Source organism: Brienomyrus brachyistius, chromosome 9 (assembly GCF_023856365.1).
Source record: "Brienomyrus brachyistius isolate T26 chromosome 9, BBRACH_0.4, whole genome shotgun sequence".
NCBI lineage: Eukaryota > Metazoa > Chordata > Actinopteri > Osteoglossiformes > Mormyridae > Brienomyrus > Brienomyrus brachyistius.
The window spans coordinates 14,462,188-14,480,850 of record NC_064541.1 but is presented as its reverse complement, the minus strand read 5'-3'; the positions used below and the strand labels follow the sequence as shown (position 1 = coordinate 14,480,850).

The 18,663-nt window shown below is 44.4% G+C and overlaps 1 protein-coding gene across 3 annotated transcripts in view; it reads left to right on the top strand.

Moving 5' to 3' along the window:
• Positions 1–9,257, top strand: part of me1 (malic enzyme 1, NADP(+)-dependent, cytosolic) — a 34,433-nt gene extending 25,176 nt beyond the window's left edge. For all 3 annotated transcript variants that reach the window (XM_049025189.1, XM_049025190.1, XM_049025188.1), the window contains 8 exons: positions 4,195–4,304; positions 5,302–5,399; positions 5,864–5,977; positions 6,711–6,816; positions 7,437–7,579; positions 7,806–7,979; positions 8,687–8,785; positions 8,907–9,257. In XM_049025189.1, coding sequence (XP_048881146.1) covers positions 4,195–4,304; positions 5,302–5,399; positions 5,864–5,977; positions 6,711–6,816; positions 7,437–7,579; positions 7,806–7,979; positions 8,687–8,785; positions 8,907–9,074 — 1,012 coding nt within the window. In that variant the 3' untranslated portion in view covers positions 9,075–9,257. The remainder of the gene's footprint in view (positions 1–4,194; positions 4,305–5,301; positions 5,400–5,863; positions 5,978–6,710; positions 6,817–7,436; positions 7,580–7,805; positions 7,980–8,686; positions 8,786–8,906) is intronic.
• Positions 9,258–18,663: the final 9,406 nt, after the last annotated feature.

The window sequence follows — 18,663 nt, the reverse complement described above, 5'->3', positions numbered from 1 at the left end:
TTTTTAAGCAACGTCATTATGTTTTGTCCACATAAGTGTTTGTCGTGGAAGTTCTAGGTCTTCGGTAAAAGCCCCACTGTCTGGATCACAAAAGCAGTCACATAATCCAAGGCTCTCTATTTTATTCCATTTAATCTCTTTGACATTCACACGTCTTGTATAATTTGTAAGGGCTCAGGTAGCCTTGTGATTCTGAGAGTATTGTGATGAGGACAGACAGCACAGAAAGGAATGTATGCAGGGTAAAGTCATAGACAAAGTGTCCGTCAGCGATTAGTTTACTTCAGCAAACACCACAAGACTCGGCCCTCAGGTGGAAAGCTGAGAAGCTCCTCCACTGTATGAACTACAAAGAGGCACTTGCTGGTCACTTCCTGAATTCCTCTCTTTTAAACCACTCAGCCAGTCCTGAATTTCACCCAGGTCTGTAGCCAGGATTTTTAAAATTCCGAGGTCAAAAGTGTGAGCCCTTCCCAGGTGTGTCCCCTAATGAATCGTGGTTATCAGAGATGCAGAAAAAATACTGAGATACCTGACCTTGGTGTCCACTATGATAAATACGGCCATGGTGTCACCTGTCCAATCGGAGGGAGCTGAGCTTCATTTAATACATCTCTTGGTACCGGGCCGCTGATTGATCACCATGGAAACGTGAAATCGCCACATTCCATGCCTCAGCCATTGTTCTGTATTGCGGAGAGGAGGACCCTGGTTTGATTCATGAACTGCGACTCTATGGAGTTTATTCTCTCGATCATCTTACGTTCATCTTTGAAGGCTTAAAGTTTTGAAAAGAACCAGAGGACAATGACCTGAAACCACAAAACTCAGCATCGCCAGTCTCAGTCTGCTGTTTGCCACAGTTTTTATTTTGTCCCGGAGAAGCAAGTAAGCTAAACGGGGGGGATGTGTCCTACATGTGCCTCTGAAACTGTGTCGTTTCGCCTCTGTGTCCCCGTGTGAGTGGCTTTGCCTTCAGCAGAGGGCCAACTGAGCAGCTTGGGAGACCCATGGGCCTGATGCTTTTGTGTGTGTCTTACAGCACACTGAAAGGTGCATTGTGGCTTTGGGCTCCAGTCACAGAGAGCGGCTGTGTGTGCACAATGGACCCCAGCCGGGCCTTTATTCGCCTTCCACGGCTTCATCTGCCGAGGCAGGTCTCTGAGGGCTTCTTCCACAGGAAGTGACCCCTGCTGAAGGGATCAGCTGACCTAGTCTCAGCCCCTGATTGGTGGACACGTGACAGTCAGGGGAGAAAGCTAGAATCTGATATTAATGCGTCGTGAATGGGTCCTGTCATTAAAAGAACCCAAAAGCATACATAAATGACTCGAACAAAGCGAGATGTCCATATCACTACTGCTGAAGCGGAAATTATCGGCCACATTGAGGCAAATACTGCAGTCATTATACTGGGTCACACTAACCCAGTGCTAAAAATGCCTGAAACATTTTATTTTCTTGGGAGGTCTCCTCATCAGCAAACTTGAATGTTGTGTGGGCAGATGATCTGGGCATTTGTGAGGAGCTCAGCCCAGCTGCAATGAGGAGCTCAGCCCAGCTGCAATTATGCCCAGTCAACTCCCCCACTCATGTTTACAGTGTATTGTTTTGCCTCACGTGCTCGGCACGTTCAACAAAAGTGTCTGCTAACTAAAGTAAATGTAAATAAATAAAAAAAAAGATTTAGAACACGTGCAAATTATAAAGCAGAATGTCCACAGTGAAACACTCTAACATGTGAATGAAGTTTGCTCTTTGTAATATGTGAAACACAATGAGATAAAGTAGGAAGGTCACAGACATTTGGAAGTTATTTCTGAGAGGAATAAAAAGATTCTGCATGAATGAGAGCCCCTCATCTGAGTGCCTTGTGTGTTTTGAAGAGCCATTTCCAACGGCAGGTGATGTATTATCTCCATCGCAAATTAGGAGTCAGTGACTCAGGAGCACTGACAACAATGCAAGGTCATTAAGGAGAGTGCTGTAGATCTGAGAAAATTTCCAAATTCCAGTGAATGGGAACGTACTATTTACTGAACGTACTATTTACTATTTACCAGGTGGGAAAACTGATTCATTCATTTGGAATCGTTTCTGCCTCATACTAAATTGTGAATTAAAAACTGGGAACATACATATTGCACTTGGAGTTTAAATTCAGTGTGTACATGATTGAAAGTGTGTAGGAAATGAATCAAAGGAAGATTACATTACACAGGACAGAGAGGCTTTTGAAACTCATTCTGATTCTGATGCTAATATCTGCATGTAAAGAGAATGTCATCAAAGGCCATAGTGACCAGTGTCTCCTACGGAACTGCATCATAAATATGAAGAAGCCTTCAGGACAGACCTACTACACAGCACAGGCGTCACCTTCACGTCAGAACATTAACACTCATGCAGACTGCAGTCTAATTTATGAGCCACAAAGTGAACAACCGAGGAACCTGACAATAAGCAGAACTGATAATGGACCCATGGGGACGGTATTTAAAGCAAAAGTGTTCCAGAAATGCATCTCGATGGACAAGCGAAACACAGAATTGCTCTCCACCGTGTAACTAATGGAGCTGCTCCTCTCACAGGCTCATTCTTCTGTTTGCGTCCTTAAATTCCACTCCAGCCTTGTTGTTGAAACCCAGTGCCCACATTTTTAGTTTAAGCTGCAAGGCTTTCCACTATATCACAAACACAAAGCGTCATCTAGTTTTGGGGTACGCACTTTCCCAGATTCACGTATACGCCGAAATTAAAGCTCGACTCAGTTTAGGCTAAGCTGTTTCACTGCGTCCAGCATCGTAAGTCGCCCTTGAATTCCTACAACGCATGATGGATTTTTGCGCTGCTCGGTTTCTGTGGGAAATAAGATGATCTGATCTCAGCTGTGAGCCAGCAGCAGAAACTGTGAGGATGAGGGGCTCAGCTTGGGTGAAGTTTCGTATTGCTGTGGGAAATTAATTAGCAGCTGGGAGCAAAATGAATGAATGAAACCTAGGAGGCCCTGATTTGAATACTTGATGGACAAACGTTTATATAGGGTCAGCTGGATGGATTCTGTAGGGATTCTGAATGTGTGTCTGGTTTGGTGGGTGGGCAACTTATTTGTGTTAGTGACGTTTTGCTGTTAATTGGGGTTGGTTTGTTTGCCGTTAACAAAGGGAACCCGATGCTTTGTCCTCTTGTTTTTGCTGAATGAAAGGTGTTTGTTTTGTTAAACACTTGAATCCCAGAATCCCAGAACCTACAGAGATGTTAAAGCAGACTGAGGGTCACAGGGGTGTCTGACGTCTGACGTTCAGGTCCCCACAAAGTTCTGTGAATGCGATCAGAAAACTAAAAATACCAAAAATCTTGTATTTTGTTTGGTTACTTATTGTTAAGGTTAGGGCTGGGTAGGGTTATGGTCGTCGTGATGGGATTAGAGTTTTCACCATAGAAATGAATAGAGAGTCCCCACAAAGATATAATTACAAACCTTTGTGTGTGTGTGTGTGTGTGTGTGTGTATGTGGACCTACAGCTGGTGCACCAGTAGAATATAGCCCTGTACCTTTGTACCATGGCAGAGTGTGCAGTGAATGTTGAGTCACCACAGAGGTTTAAAAATAAAAAATGTTAAGCATGAAACATTCACCTTTCAAACCTGGGCCGGTGTGTGACTCTGTCTCTGTGATTGGAAGGTTGTCAGTTCAAATCCCGTGGCCGACGGAGCGATCCTTTCACCATTGGGCCCTAAAGCAAGACCCCTACCCCCCCTCATTACTCCAGGGACTGGCTGAAGCTGCTCTCAGGCCCTCGTTTTTACATCTCTTTGGTTAAAGGGTCTGTTAAATAAATAGTAATAAAATGTAATGAGACCCAGAGCAGCATATTCAGGTTCAGCTCTGTTTTATTCTCAGTTCACTGCGACTGGGGAAAGAGCGCCCTCTATAGGAAAGAGGCTCCAGGGCCGGTGCTATTCCTTCAGCAAGCAGACAGCTACTATCATGATTATCTATGTAATGCAGTGAAGTCGTGGGGCTGGGTGTGCCGTCATGCCAGTGTTGACCCTCATTTGTTGTGATGGTCCGAAATCATCTTGTTTTCTAGTGTTCTAGCTGCTTATTGTAACTTGCACACTCACGATGCTGTCGTATTTAACACTGCCTTTCATAGGTAAAAGATTGACCTGTTGTCTTATATTCTTCAGATATGGAATTAACTGCTTGATCCAGTTTGAAGATTTTGCCAACACAAATGCTTTCCGTCTGCTCGACAACTATCGCAACAAGTACTGCACCTTCAACGACGACATCCAAGGTAGGATGTGATTGCTTTCAGCATACAGATATGGGCACAGCGTGGGCAATGTTTGGTGTACAGTACAGGGCACAGTGTGGGCAGTGTTTGGTGTACAGTACAGGGCACAGTGTGGACAGTGTTTGGTGTACAGTATAGGGCACAGTGTATGGTGTACAGTACAGGGCACAGCATGGACAGTGTTTGGTGTACAGTACAGGGCACAGTGTGGGCAGTGTTTGGTGTACAGTACAGGGCACAGCATGGACTGTGTTTGGTGTACAGTACAGGGCACAGTGTGGGCAGTGTTTGGTGTACAGTATAGGGCACAGTGTATGGTGTACAGTAAAGGGCACAGCATGGACTGTGTTTGGTGTACAGTACAGGGCACAGTGTGGACAGTGTTTGTGTACAGTATAGGGCACAATGTGGGCAGTGTGGAGTACAGGGTACAGTGTTCAGGTTACAGTGTGGACAGTGTTTGTGTACAGTACAGAGTACTGTAGTATGGTCAAATACATATACATGTATACTCATGAATCCAGACAGAACAGTAATGTACTACTGTATACAGGTACACAAACCCTATATTCTGTACGGTCCTCCAATTTGCACACTGCATTAACCCACAGATAGAATAAACACGAGTCCCGCACACGCCAGCCAGAAGTCTGGTCTAGGGGGAAAGCTTCTGCACTGCTGGTGCATTGTGGGTAATCTGCACTGAGGCATCCGTCTCCCTAACCCTTTGTGACCATTGGCCAGTATTCTTACGAATGAAAGACTGCATTCTCAGAGAATTGTCTGTAATCACAGTAGCTGCCGATTTAAATACAGTAATTTGAACCACATTTCTTCCTGATTGGTTTCAGCACATCTGTTAGCAGTTACTGCACAGAAGCTGAGACTAATGGTTCAATCAAGCTTGCCTCATGCGATTGGCTGTGCCTTCTCCATCCACTCTTTTCCTCCATCTAAAGGTATAGCTTACATGTCTCCCTTCCCCACCCACCCCCAGGTACGGCTGCAGTGGCAGTGGCCGGCCTCCTTACTGCCCTGCGCATCACCAAGAGCAGGATGTCAGACCACACCATTGTGTTCCAGGGTGCAGGGGAGGTACATGTCGGGTGCCTCTGTTGAGGGAAGTGGATGCATCAGTGTAATTTTCTGCTCTTAATTGTACCACAGAAACTGCACAGTGCCAAGACCGCACAGGGCTCCACGACCATTGTAAATATAAAAACACTGTCGTAAAACTGAAAACTGTCGAACAGAATTTGTATTAAGCACCAGTCTCATTTGTAAGTGCGCCTGGATAAGTACTCACTAGTTTTTGTGTACTTGGTGTGGAACTATAATTCATGTTAGACCAGTTACTGGTGTCTGACTGGCTCGGACTACAAAGCGTGTCAGCATATTTGCCTATAGAGCGATGTTTGTGAAAGGCACATGGCACCAGACTGCCCGCCTGGGGTGGAGTTCAAAAGAGCCTGGTCCTGCTTTCTCAGATCAGCTGCCAGGCTGTGGGCAGGGTGGCACACAATCTACGCAGTGCGCTCACTTGTTTTGCTGTTCTGCAGGCGGCCATGGGAATTGCTGATCTCATCACCAAGGCGATGGAGAAGGAGGGTCTCCCTCCAGATGAGTCCCTCAGAAAGATCTGGATGGTTGACTCCAAGGGCCTCATCGTCAAGGTTACCGGCATGGCTGATTTATCAGTGATGATTCAGGCTGACTTTTAAAAATATATATATTTTACTTTGAAAGTTTTAAATAAGAAACACGAAACACACAGCAAAACGGCAACAGAAAGACAAGAACGACAACCGGCATCCTTCAACGATATATCTGAAAGGCACTCAACAATCCATCGTCAAATAACTGGGGCGATAAGAGAGGATGCGGCAGAGCTAGGGATGTGGTTAATTCTACAAATACAAGAAAAAGATAATAATAATAATAATAATAATTATACAACACCAACAAAGATGGATAGAAGTATGATTGATGCTGATTTTGTGTGGCTCCTCTGGCCTCTCTGAGTAACTATAAGTATGAAATCAGAGCTGAACTCCCTGGCTTAAACTGAAATGAGAATCCTATTCGTTATAAGGTAATTACAACAAAAATAAACAACTATATTATGTTTTTTGAAAGGAAAAAACAAGGAATTTAATTCTCCATATAAACGAAAGCTTCCCTCTGCGTAATCAGGCCTGAGATGTGATACTGCATCTGTTTAAGTACTGCCACCTAGTGGCCAAATACTATGTATCTACTATAATCTGCCTACTGTACAGCATTCCCCTTTTCACATCAACAAACCCAAAAGCAACACACACCTCTGTGTTTGGGCCTCAGGACGTGTAGGAACCGGGCTGAAGTACATCCAGGCTTTCTCATGCGTTTCACCCTGCTGTTTCCCAGGCGCGTGGCCACCTGACCCACGAGAAGGAGCGGTTTGCTCGCGAGCACGCCCAGATGGCGAGACTTGAGGACGTTGTTCGGGATCTGAAGCCTACTGTAATAATAGGTACAGAAGGCCGACAACCAGCTGATTCTTCACATGTTCCCGAGTCAAAACAGAAGCAATTAGCTGCTCTGGTCCCGTTTCACATGGGATGTGTCAGTGCAGGATGACATTTACGTCATGTGCCACTTATTTAGCAGGAGCTTTGGTACAAAGCAACACACTGTCAAGGGCTGTCAAGAAGCCAACCGGACAAAAGTGCCGCTAGGGTGAGCTTCCATTGACCAGTAACGAGGGCAAATTAGCACTGAAGTCTGAACTATAAAACAACAGCCTAATAAGAGAGTTATCAAGAAACCATACCTAAGAAATGTCTACAGTGAGACTTCTCACGTTGGCTAGCTGACCAAGGAGGGCGAGACAAGGTGTAGGTCATGATGAGTGGCTTATGGAGATGGGTGCTGCTCTGATAATGGCTCAGAAAACCAGGAGCATGGACCTGAACTACAAGGAACCAATGAAGAGAGCCAAGGAGAAGCCTAACATAGGAGTATTTTGGCTGACTGAATAGCAGACGTGCTGCTGCATTTTGAATCATCCGCAGTGGTCTGGCAGTTTGACAGCTGATATTTCAGTATCCTCACTAGGCATAGGCTGATGATGTCATTTGTTCCATGGGCTAGGGGTGGCTGCAATCGCTGGAGCATTCACTGAGCAAATTATCAAGGACATGGCATCCTTTAATAAGAGGCCCATCATCTTCGCCCTCAGCAACCCTACCAGCAAAGCGGAATGCACGGCAGAGCAGTGCTACAGAATCACAGAGGTAACCTGTCACCTCTGACCTGTCCTGACCTCAGCAGTCATGTGCTGTTCATCTTTTTAAATGTGCGGCAAAAATCTGTGCTGGGAAAACGAAGAGCGGATGGTGCAGCTCTGATCTAAGGAGACAGGAGTAGATTGCACAGCACTGATCTGTATAAATAATGAAGAGTAGAGGGTACAGTATTGATCTGTATACTGAGATAATAAATCAGTTTTCTGTGTTTTAGGGACGGGGAATCTTTGCCAGCGGAAGCCCCTTTGACCCTGTCACTCTCCCTGATGGGCGGTGCTTCTTCCCCGGACAGGGCAACAATGCCTATGTGTTCCCTGGTTTGGCCCTGGGCATCGTTGCCTGCTCGATGAGGCACATTCCCGATGCTGTTTTCCTCACTACAGCTGAGGTACCGTTGTACCCTGAAAGATGCCGTGAGACTTGTACTGTTCACAATGGCACAAAAATATATACGTACCTCCCCCCACACCTGCTCCGTCTCTTACTGTCTTAACCCCTCCCACACCATCTTATTCTTAGCCCCTCCCAATCTCACTCCCTATATTACTGTTGTAGCTCCTCCCACACCAACTAGCTCTCTTATTATCTTAGCCCCTCCCACACCCGGTCCTTTTCTTACATTCTTAGCCCCTCCCACACAATTCCTTTTCGTACTGTCTCAGCCCCTCCCACACCACCTCCTTTTCTTACTCTGAGCCCCTCCCACACCCACTCTTCCTTTCTTAAAACCTCCCACTCCCTCTCTAACTGCCTCAGCTCCTCCTACACCAACTACCTCTCTCACTGTTTTGGCCCCTCCCACAGCCAATTCCTCTTATACTCCCTTAGCTCCTTCCACACCCACTCCATCCATCTTAGTCTCTCTGCATTAGCCCCTCTCACACTCCCTCTTATTGAATAAGCCTCTCCAACAACCATTCCCTCTCTTGGCTCCTTCCATACACACTCACTCACTTGCTGTCTTAGCCCCTCCCACACACGTCTCCTGTCTTGGCCCCTCCCATACCCACTGGCTCTCTTACTCCTCACCTGGTGCACTGGTGACCTCCTGGATATGTGGCTGTAATAGTACCTTGTGCTTGGTTTATTTTAAAGGCCATTGCTGAACAGGTAACAGAGAAGGACCTCTCTGAAGGGAGACTCTACCCTCCTCTCACCCAGATCCGTGAGGTCTCCTGTAAGCTGGCTGTTAAGGTGAGAGGCTGCCCATATTATCCCTCCTTTACAATGTGCCTTTATAGCAATAACCTCTCAGGCTCCTTTGAACTCATTGCTAGTCCCGACACAGCTGTGCCTTTGTTCTGTATGTATGCAGGTAGTGCAATATGCATATGAACACCAGATGGCAGCGTTGAGTCCAGAGCCAGAGGACAAGGAAGCACTGGTGCGCTCACTGATGTACAGCACGGACTACGAGGACTTTGTTGCGGACTCATACCAGTGGCCAGCGGATGCCATGAATGTACAGACTTGTAAATTGTGACCTGGGGGGAGGGGGCAAAGGGATGGTGGGGGTGGGGAGAGTGAAATTCCAGTGATTGTCATGCTCAAGCTGTACATGCACAAAATCAATGCCATCTGTATAAATACATAAAACTATATAGTGCTTTAAATTTCCTCACCCGCAGTGCAGCAATGTGATGCTAAGTAAACGTTTTAAAAATCGGTTTCACTACGTGTTCTTTCACTGCACTGAGAGCGACGCACACAGAGTAACTGGATAAGCGACGCAGGCAACCAGGCAGAGCCTGTGGTTCTCTGCAGAAAGTACTGGGCCACAGCCCCTAGAGACATAGCGGATAAACTGGAGCTAACGATGGGGGATTCATTCAACTCTTCGTGACGCTGCAGCAGCTCGCCGCAGGAGTCGTCTGAAGTCACACTCGCAATCCTGATTGGCTGTCGGCTGGATGGGGGGGGGGGGGGGGGGGGGTGCGGGAATTTCAGGTAATGGTAAATTCTTGCCGATTTTGCGTGATTGTCTTTTACGAAAGGCACTGAATAAAATTTGCTGGGTGTGGGGATCCCTTAGTAAATTTAGCAGAACCCCCCCCCCACCCCGCTACTGCGCTTGTTATATGTGCTTCCTTGTGCTTGTTTGGCAATTTATGCAGCAGAAACAAAGAGCTGATATTCGTCCCAAAACAGCGGTATTTTGGGAGGCAGACCTAGCTGCATCCTCCTGAGTTCCGGCGGAAAATATTATTTTTCATTTTGACTTTTTGCATTAATTGTTGGTAAAAAAAAAGCACACCCCCACACATGTGATGTCATCCTGATGCCCTAATTGTTCTCCAAGATTGAGATTATACATTCCAGGGGGAAATTCTGAAAAAGGCTTATGGTAGTGGGAAGAGGTGCAGTGCTTCACTGGATATGAACCTCGGGGCTCTTTGTTAGCACAGTGCTCTATCTGTTAAGCTCTAGGAGAGCTGTTTATGGAACAAAGGTGGCTTGTATAGTATGAGGAATATGAGCAGAAACATAACGTCCTCTACAGAGGACAAAGATCAATTGCTGGATCTCAGCAGGAGACGACATTTCCCTCTGTCTGTCAAAGAGAGGGACGAAATTTGCCCAAAATAAGTCAGCGATTGCTGCTAGTGGCTTCTGGGAAGCTGAGCAGGATGTCCTGCAGTTTAGTGCATAGCCACTCACGCAGTATAGCGCAGGAGAGACACCAACTGTCTGGCACTCAACAGGCACCTGCGCACTGTGCAGCGGAGAACACAGCTCACACTGTCACCGTGGTCCACAATGTCAAATTTCCTGGGGAAATCACCTTCTGATGAGCAACTCCAGAGCTTAGTTTGGCTTGATTATTTTTTCATTTATAAAGAAATATAAAATAAAATGTTTAAACGTTTTCTGTTAAATCTGAGAAGTCGCCATGGCGTGTGGCCATAAGTATCACAGCAGTCATACTTTGAGTTATGGGTTTTGCTTTATGGGAAATTATAGTGCTGATATAAAACCCAGACTATAGCAGTACTTTTATTTTTCCTTGCATGAAAAAAATAACTGAATTCTGAGGCATTATGGGAATTTGACCTGCCCCTATGAATTCTTTCCATGTGCTGGATCCTCTTTGCTGTGCGTCGTTGGCTGCGGGACCATTCCGATGCTATCGTGTCACATTTCTCTATACGCATGGAACATTAAAGTCTGGTAGTAACACGCTGGTTTCTAGGTCGGCAATATAGGAGACGCTGCAGACACAAGTAAACGACATCGATTTATCACTGAAGCTTAAGCTGTCTGAAATCTGTTTTATTTTTGTCTAGTATTGGGATGGTCAGAAGGATACAGCCTGGGGGAGCGTCACCAGTATAAATAGGTTGGAAAGACTGGCTGGCACCCAGTAAGCATTGTGGGAAACAGGGCCAAGGGAAGCTCCAGGTGCAGTCAATAATCTACCCAACCAGACCAGACATAAATACAGACAGACCAATGACTGAGAGTTTGTACCAGAGGACAGAGGCCACACCCTTTTCCCTTCCTCTCATTGGCTATCAGCCGCAGACTCTGTAAGCCCTGGTGGCAAAATCAATAAAAGGGTCTCAGACTCACTTCTCTCATTGTGACTGTCATTAGCGTTTACGTTTTCTGTACTCTGCTCAAGCTGGCGATTTTGGGAATCCCCTGAGAACTACAGATGTCTGCCCTTGGTATTGCATCATTATTACAGGACAATCCCACCTATGTGGATTGTCTGACTAATATATGTGTAATCCATTTGTAGCACTATATACTGTTTCTATAAACAGAAAAAGGAGTTTCAAGGCCTTGGATACAGAGAATCAAAAAACAATATCAAAGACTAGGGGTGTGCGATTTGACGATATTAGATTAAAATGTCTCCATGATCTCCATTTATCATTAGTATCTCCTTCAAGTGCACATTCTATCAGTTGCTCCTATGGCTCATACAAGCATCTAAAGCTGTTTTGTTGCCCGAATCTGTTTCAACACACTACTAAACTGGTAATAGCAAACAGTATTCCCCTCTCCCCCTTTCATGCCCTTGACCCAACATGCAATGCGCGACATTCCCTATTTGGCAATGTATCAGCATGGAAGAAATGCTTTGTCCCTTTTAAAAATTCATCTTTGGTAATATGGAACTTGTCTGGAACTAACATGGTGCAAATAATAGTTTCAGTCAATTCCATTCCATTCTCTGCTGCTTATCTAGGGTTGGGTTGCGAGATCAGCAGTCTAAGCAGGGATGCCCAGACCTCCCTCTCGCCAGCCACTTCCTCCAGCTCCTCTGGGGGAACACCAAGGTGTTCCCGTGCAATGCGAGAGATATAATCTCTCCAGCATGTCCTGGATCTACCCCGGTGACTCCTCCTGCTTGGAGATGCTCGAAACACCTCCTCAGGGAGCCATCCAAGAGACATCCTAGACAAATGCCCAAGCCACCTCAACTGGCTCCTTTCGACATGGAGGAGCAGCAGCTCTACTTTGAGCCCTTCCTGAAAGTCCGAGCTCCTCACCCCATGTCTAAGGCTGCGTTCACACTGCAGGTCTTAATGCTCAATTCTGATTTTCTGCTCAGATCAGATTTTTTTGTGCGTCTGTTCACATTTTGCCTACTTGTATCCGTGATCTCGTTCTTTCAGTCACTACCCAGAGCTCATGACCATATCTGAGGATAGGAACATAGATCAACTGGTAGATCGAAAGCTTTGCTTTCCAGCTCAGCTCTCTCTTCAGCTGGAGATACACTGCACTGACACTGCACCAATCTGCCTGTCAATCTTCCTCACTTGTGAATAAGACCCCAAGATACATAAACTCTTCCCCTTGGGGCAGTAACTCATCCCCCACCAGGAGAGGGCAATCCACCCATTTCCAGTCGAGAACCACGGTTTCAGATTTGGAAGTGCTAATCTGCATTAGACAAATAGACAAAGCCAACAGAACCACGTCATCTGAAAAAGGCAAAGACGCAATCCTAAGGCCCCTGAAAAGGGCCCGCTCCACCCCTGGCTACACCTAGGAACTCTGTCCATAAAAATTATGAACAGAATCAGTGATAAAGGCCAGCTCCAACTGAGTCCAACACCCACCGAGAACGAGTCTGACTTACTGCTGGCAATGTGAACCAAACTCTCGCTCCATTTGTACAGGGACCTGATGGCCCACAGCAACGGACCCCATACCCCACACTCCTGAAACACCCCCCACAGGACACCCTGAGGTACACGATCACGTGCAGCACATGCAGACTGGTTGGGCAAACATCCATGAACCCTCTAGTTTCCTTGTGAGGGTGAAGAGCTGGTCCAGGGATCCGCAACCAGGATAGAATCCACATTGAAGTAATGAGACCACGACATCTGATTGGTCGGTCCCACCTCCTCCGGTTACTTGGAACCGTCTACTCTACAATCTGATTGGTTATCGCTCTGAATCAATCATTTTTTTTCCCTTCTGCCCTCAGAACGTTTCTGTGCACATAACACTATAATGACAGGAGTGGGGAAACAAACTCTGACGTGGACACCGAACTAAAGAGGACAATTCAAAACAGCTGGTAAACACGGGGAATCCAAGTGGGATTAACGAGGGGGGCGTGGCACACAGGAGGATCGGGCGAGCGGGTCATGACATAGATTCCCACAACTGCTTTTTTTCCCTTTCTCATACATTTACATGCGTAATCCTCAATGATATTCCTTATAGGCTTTAAAGAAAAACTTTCTTCTTTATTTTTAATCTGAAATATCACTTTTACAACGACCTGTATGTCTGTGTTTGCGTCTGTATAAGCAATGCATGTGCTGCTCTAGTCTCAATGTAAACTTTCAAGACGTACAGCAGATGGCGCTCAAGGATAAATTTCATCTACCTTAAAACGCAGCTGAAGGCTATTTGGAACGTAGTAACTCACTGTTTCTAATTTCAGAAAGCATCCGATACAAAAAAGGTGTTAACTGGGATTTACTAGGCAAATGGATCATAGTAGATGCATGACCCTGACCTGACCGCCACTCCACATGCGCATCAATTAATAGTATAACTGCCCTTCGCGTTTTAAGTATCTGTTCACAAATTCAGTGTAGAATTCAGTTTTTTTTTTTCATTTTATTGTCCCGAATGCGGTTTATATAAACAGATTAAATCGGCTGACTTTATATAACTTAAAATGGGATTGAAACTGATATAATGTCACCACACCACTGAAACCACGACTATCAGTTTTTATTATTAACGAAATGGGTTTAAATAACGAGGACTATTCTGCCGTATTAAGTGTTTGATCATTGCTGTACATTCAGTTTTGGTTCATATTAATTACTTAACCAGTAAATGCGGGAATCCGCTCTCATGGCGGAGGAGCCCGCGTGTGAACTGGCACACTCCGCCGCACGAGTGTCGGTCTCAGAATCGGGCCTGAACGGCAGGGTAAAAAATCCGTTAAGACACGTGGCGCCGCGCGTTAAAGCTATTGGAAATAATTGTGAACCGTGTGTCGGTACCGGAAGCGGTGATCGACCGCGGCAAGTTAAAAAGGTACCAGTTTGTATGGTAGTGTGGTTTGGCGGTGAGGTAAGGCTTCGCTGTTAAGAGTACCATTTGAAATGTATTAACTCACTTGGGAATACTACATATGTCATTCGTTTTTATCGCATAACTGCATTAGATTGACAGATGGAGTGCCAAATTAATGTTTATATTTATTATATATCCGTAGGTATTTTGTTACTTTCTAAACGTTGCGAAATCTTTTGAAGGTAACGTAATATGGTGCACGTATTACGATTAACTGTAATTTAGAAGAAGAAAAAAACGAAATGATAGACTTTATGAATGTTGATGCAGAGAAAGATAAAATGCGGAGTTGACAAAGCACTGCTTGAAGCAAAACGGGAATGTAGGTCACATAAAGCTATTTCTGTAATTCCGCGTGGCATTTCACCCCCACCAACAGTATCACTCGGGAAGTTCGCGAACCCTGGCTCCCTCGAACCCTGGACCCATAATGTGTGAGTGAGAGAGAGGACAGAAAGACTCAAAAATCCAGATCACTGCACGGGTATCATCAGTCATCCATCTCTGAATTTTTCACCTTTGAGATGTGTTCTATATTTTACTGCAAACGATTCACGTCTCCCAAAGGTTCTTTGCATTTGCACAGTCTTGTGGCAAGACTAAGTAGACAAGTCAATAATAATAATAATCAGCAGAGCTTGAAATGGCAGTGCCGAGGTAACGTGGGAGCGTTCGACGGCGGCGCACGTTGCGCTTTTCCCACTGCTGCACATACGCCGCTTGCTCTCATTATCCTGCCGCCTAATCGCCAGATGGACTAACACATGCTGCAAACGCGGTACGCAAGTAATGGGTTTATTTCTGACCTCAATCTATCACTTCTGGTTCTTGCGTGAACCTGACCGTTCAGCTGCAACATGGGGACTGGAACTTGGACCTAGTGATATATCTAATTAAATGGCTCTCAGCTCACTTTGATATCAGTTTTGGTAGGTTTGACCCGTTTGTGTAGGCAGAAGACACGCGGGGAAAGGCATATTACCAAGTTACCAGTTTGCCTACACAGTTACGGGAACAAAACAGAATACAACCCATCAATTTACATTACAGTTTGGGACATGAATAGAAGTTGTGGTAAAAGACTCCAGTTTGACTGGTTTATAATCATGGCATTGCCTTCGTTAAGAGGATCTACTTGTTCGCACTTTAGAGAGAGGAAAGGTAGTCGATCTACTCATCAAATTCTAGCACTATAATCTTCAAACAAACCTAGTGAGGGAGCTGAATAGGAGAAGTGTATATGAAAGTGATATACCTTCCTGGTCCCGTTTCTTAATCTGAATAGACAATGATGAGATCTGTTAAATTGGCCAGTTGACTCGAGTTTAAGAATGCGGCAGTTTTTCCAATTAGACCGATTTCCCTCAATATAATGTGAAATATTTTAATTACCTAATATATAATTTACAGCATAATACCAATAATGATTGACAGTAGATAACGTGATGGTATTTGGAATGTCATTTTCAATTTAATTATGAACAACTTAGGAAAATAATCATACTGGTATCAAACGAAGCAGTGTGAGATTAATGTACACACGTGACATTTGTGTCCATGCTTTATAAAGGTTAACTACTCCCACAAATCTTAGCTACCACTGAAGGAGTATCTGGATAAAATTTAATTATAAAAGCAATAACTGGAATTATGAAATCATAACAATGACCAACAGTATTTGCATTTCAGTGCAATGCTCATTCTATAATTGCTTCAATAAATGTATAATTTAGCAAAACAAGTCTTGTACTTTTGGACGTATTAGCACCTGTTGCACTAAAAAGAAAATATGAAATATACTTTTTGCTTTATTATTGTAAAATACTTGATACATTGTCTATATGTTAACTACATTTTCTTGTTAACAATTTTAAAATAATGCTTGATCACTGTTATCTCTGTACTGGGTTTAGACTGACTGAAGTAACAGTCAATTATACTGTAATGAAAATGGAACCCGGCACATTTATTCATACTGCATTAACATGGATATATTTAAAACAATGGAATGGATCATTGTTCCCTGTTTCTTCATTAATTATTCTGTGCCACTGGTTGAATGCCACTGAGAAATACATCAAACGGTTTTCAGCCCTCCCAAAACCCATTAAATTAACATGCATATTGAATCTGTTTCCAATAACTTCCTTAATGAATTGCGAGTGCTTGACAATAGGCAAGCCTTTCGTTAATGGCAGAACTAAATGTTAAAAGTGGTTGTGTGCTAACTGTGTGTGAGAGGGAGAGAGTGTGTGATGTAAATGAAGACTAGTGCACTTTAGCCCCTGTTAATAACCTGCACCGCTTTGATATAGCAGAGCCTGGTGAGGTGGTGCTTTCTCTACATCACTTGTGGCATGAAAATCTGGCCTGCATCTTATCTCTTTACCTGCTCGAGGGTCGTCTGGAAATGCTCTGTGCATACAGGCGACCTGATTAGTTGGGTGCTGCATACCAAGGGGCTTCAGTGGCAATAATTAAAGTGATAGGGTGAGTGTTAGGGTGTGTGGCTGTGTGTTTTAAGGTGTTAGACTTTGGATGTTAGTGGTGACTTAGTGTGAATCCGTCTGTGTTTGTCTACAGCACTTTGTTTCAATTGCACTTGTGTGAAATGTGCTATAGAAATAAATTGAACTTGAAATTAATATCTTTTGTTTCACTTTTGTCTAATATCGCCAGTGCCGACAGTGAAACTTACCAGCGCTTATTAATGGATTATGTTGCACCATTTTTTTTTATTCTATGAAACTGGAAGATTGATCAGATTTAATAATGAAATATGAACATATTCCAAACGTATAAATAAAAGGCTGTGCCCCATTTTGATCACAGTCGCTCTCCCCCATACCTAAGAAATAGCTTACAAAACAAAACGACTTTGTCATTCTTCATTGTTTTGGGGTAGCGGTGTAGTTCGTAATTATGTGTGAAGTTTAACCTAAAAGTTGTGTGTGTCTCCCATACTTATTTCACATATAGGTCACAGTTCTGTGTCCATTGTGAAAGTGACACACAAAAGTCCCCAGTCCAGACAGCCCCAGAACTAGGGACTAGGTTCTGGAACTTTGGTGTGAAAGTGCCTAATATTCACTAGGAACCCTGGATCTTCTTCCAAACCAGCACTGACATTCTGCATTTACCATGGAATTCTTATCAGCACCTTGTCAATGGATATCATCACACTTTCTTATCCCTGTTGCTGCCTATTCAATTAACAGTTTTGGTGCCTTGCTTCCCACTCACACCCATTCAGAGGCCTTCTTGTCTTCTTTAAATGGTGCTTTTCCTTTGCTACAAAGAACCAAGCCATACCCTGGATAGATTGTTTTCCATTTTGAATTATCTGAGTCATACCTGAGCCATGCCTTCACTGACATGACCCTGCTTTCTAGGGCAATGACTACTCAGCTGGTTGTATCATCACTATGTGATGGGTTGAAATACACAGGGATACTAGCGATTTTTGTTGATATACATGGATTATTTGAATGAAAAAGGGCATATTCTATATATTTTTCATTATTAGTAGTATCACACGGGGCGGCATGGTGGTACAGTGGTTAGCGCTGTTGCCTCACACCTCTGGGACCCAGGTTCGAGTCTCCGCTTGGGTCACGTGTGTGGAGTTTGCATGTTCTCCCCATGTCGTCGTGGGGTTTCCTCCAGGTACTCCGGTTTCCTCCCACAGTCCAAAAACATGCTGAGGCTAATTGGAGTTACTAAATTGCCTGTAGGTGTGCAGGTGTGAGTGATTAGTGTGTGAGTGTGCCCTGCGATGGGCTGGCCCCCCATCCTGGGTTGTTCCCTGCCTCGTGCCCATTGCTTCCAGGATACGCTCTGGACCCCCGCGACCCAGTAGGATAAGCTGTTTGGAAAATGGATGGGTGGATGGATGGATGGATAGTATCACACCTCGTGATGTATTGATGCTTTCCCAGTAACTCGGAACTTAAACTTTTCCAACCTTTTACTTAAAAGAGTACTAGAGAATGGTGGAACGTGATGAATTTGAAATGCAAATTTACACAAGCTAATGCTAATTCTGCTAGCATTTGATGCTAAAATAACACGGCGATTTGCACAGATGCTGCTTCAAATTAATACACAGTAAATTACGATGTACACCTTGTGAACAGTAAATAAGTGTCTTCAGTTTTCCGTCACTGTCGCTGTCCAAACCTGTCAACACTTTACCAAGCCGACCCTTCTGCTGTGGGAAATCGAATCCAGCTGGAATCGCTCTGTACTGTAACTACCGTCTGTTCACAGTAAAGCTCTGGTATTGCCTGGTTCCTGTAGTTTTCTGAATATGAGTAAGATGCTTTAGCCCAATGTTTAGATTTCTGTCTCAATTATGCATAGCATGTCGATCAGTCAAACCTAAACCAAGCCCACGATATAGGAATGAGCTCAGATATGTGACCAAATAGAGAACTAGTCCAAAAAATGTAAAAACCTGCATAGAAAGCCAGTGTCAAACTGAAACATGTCCCTTACCTGCTCTGCACTTA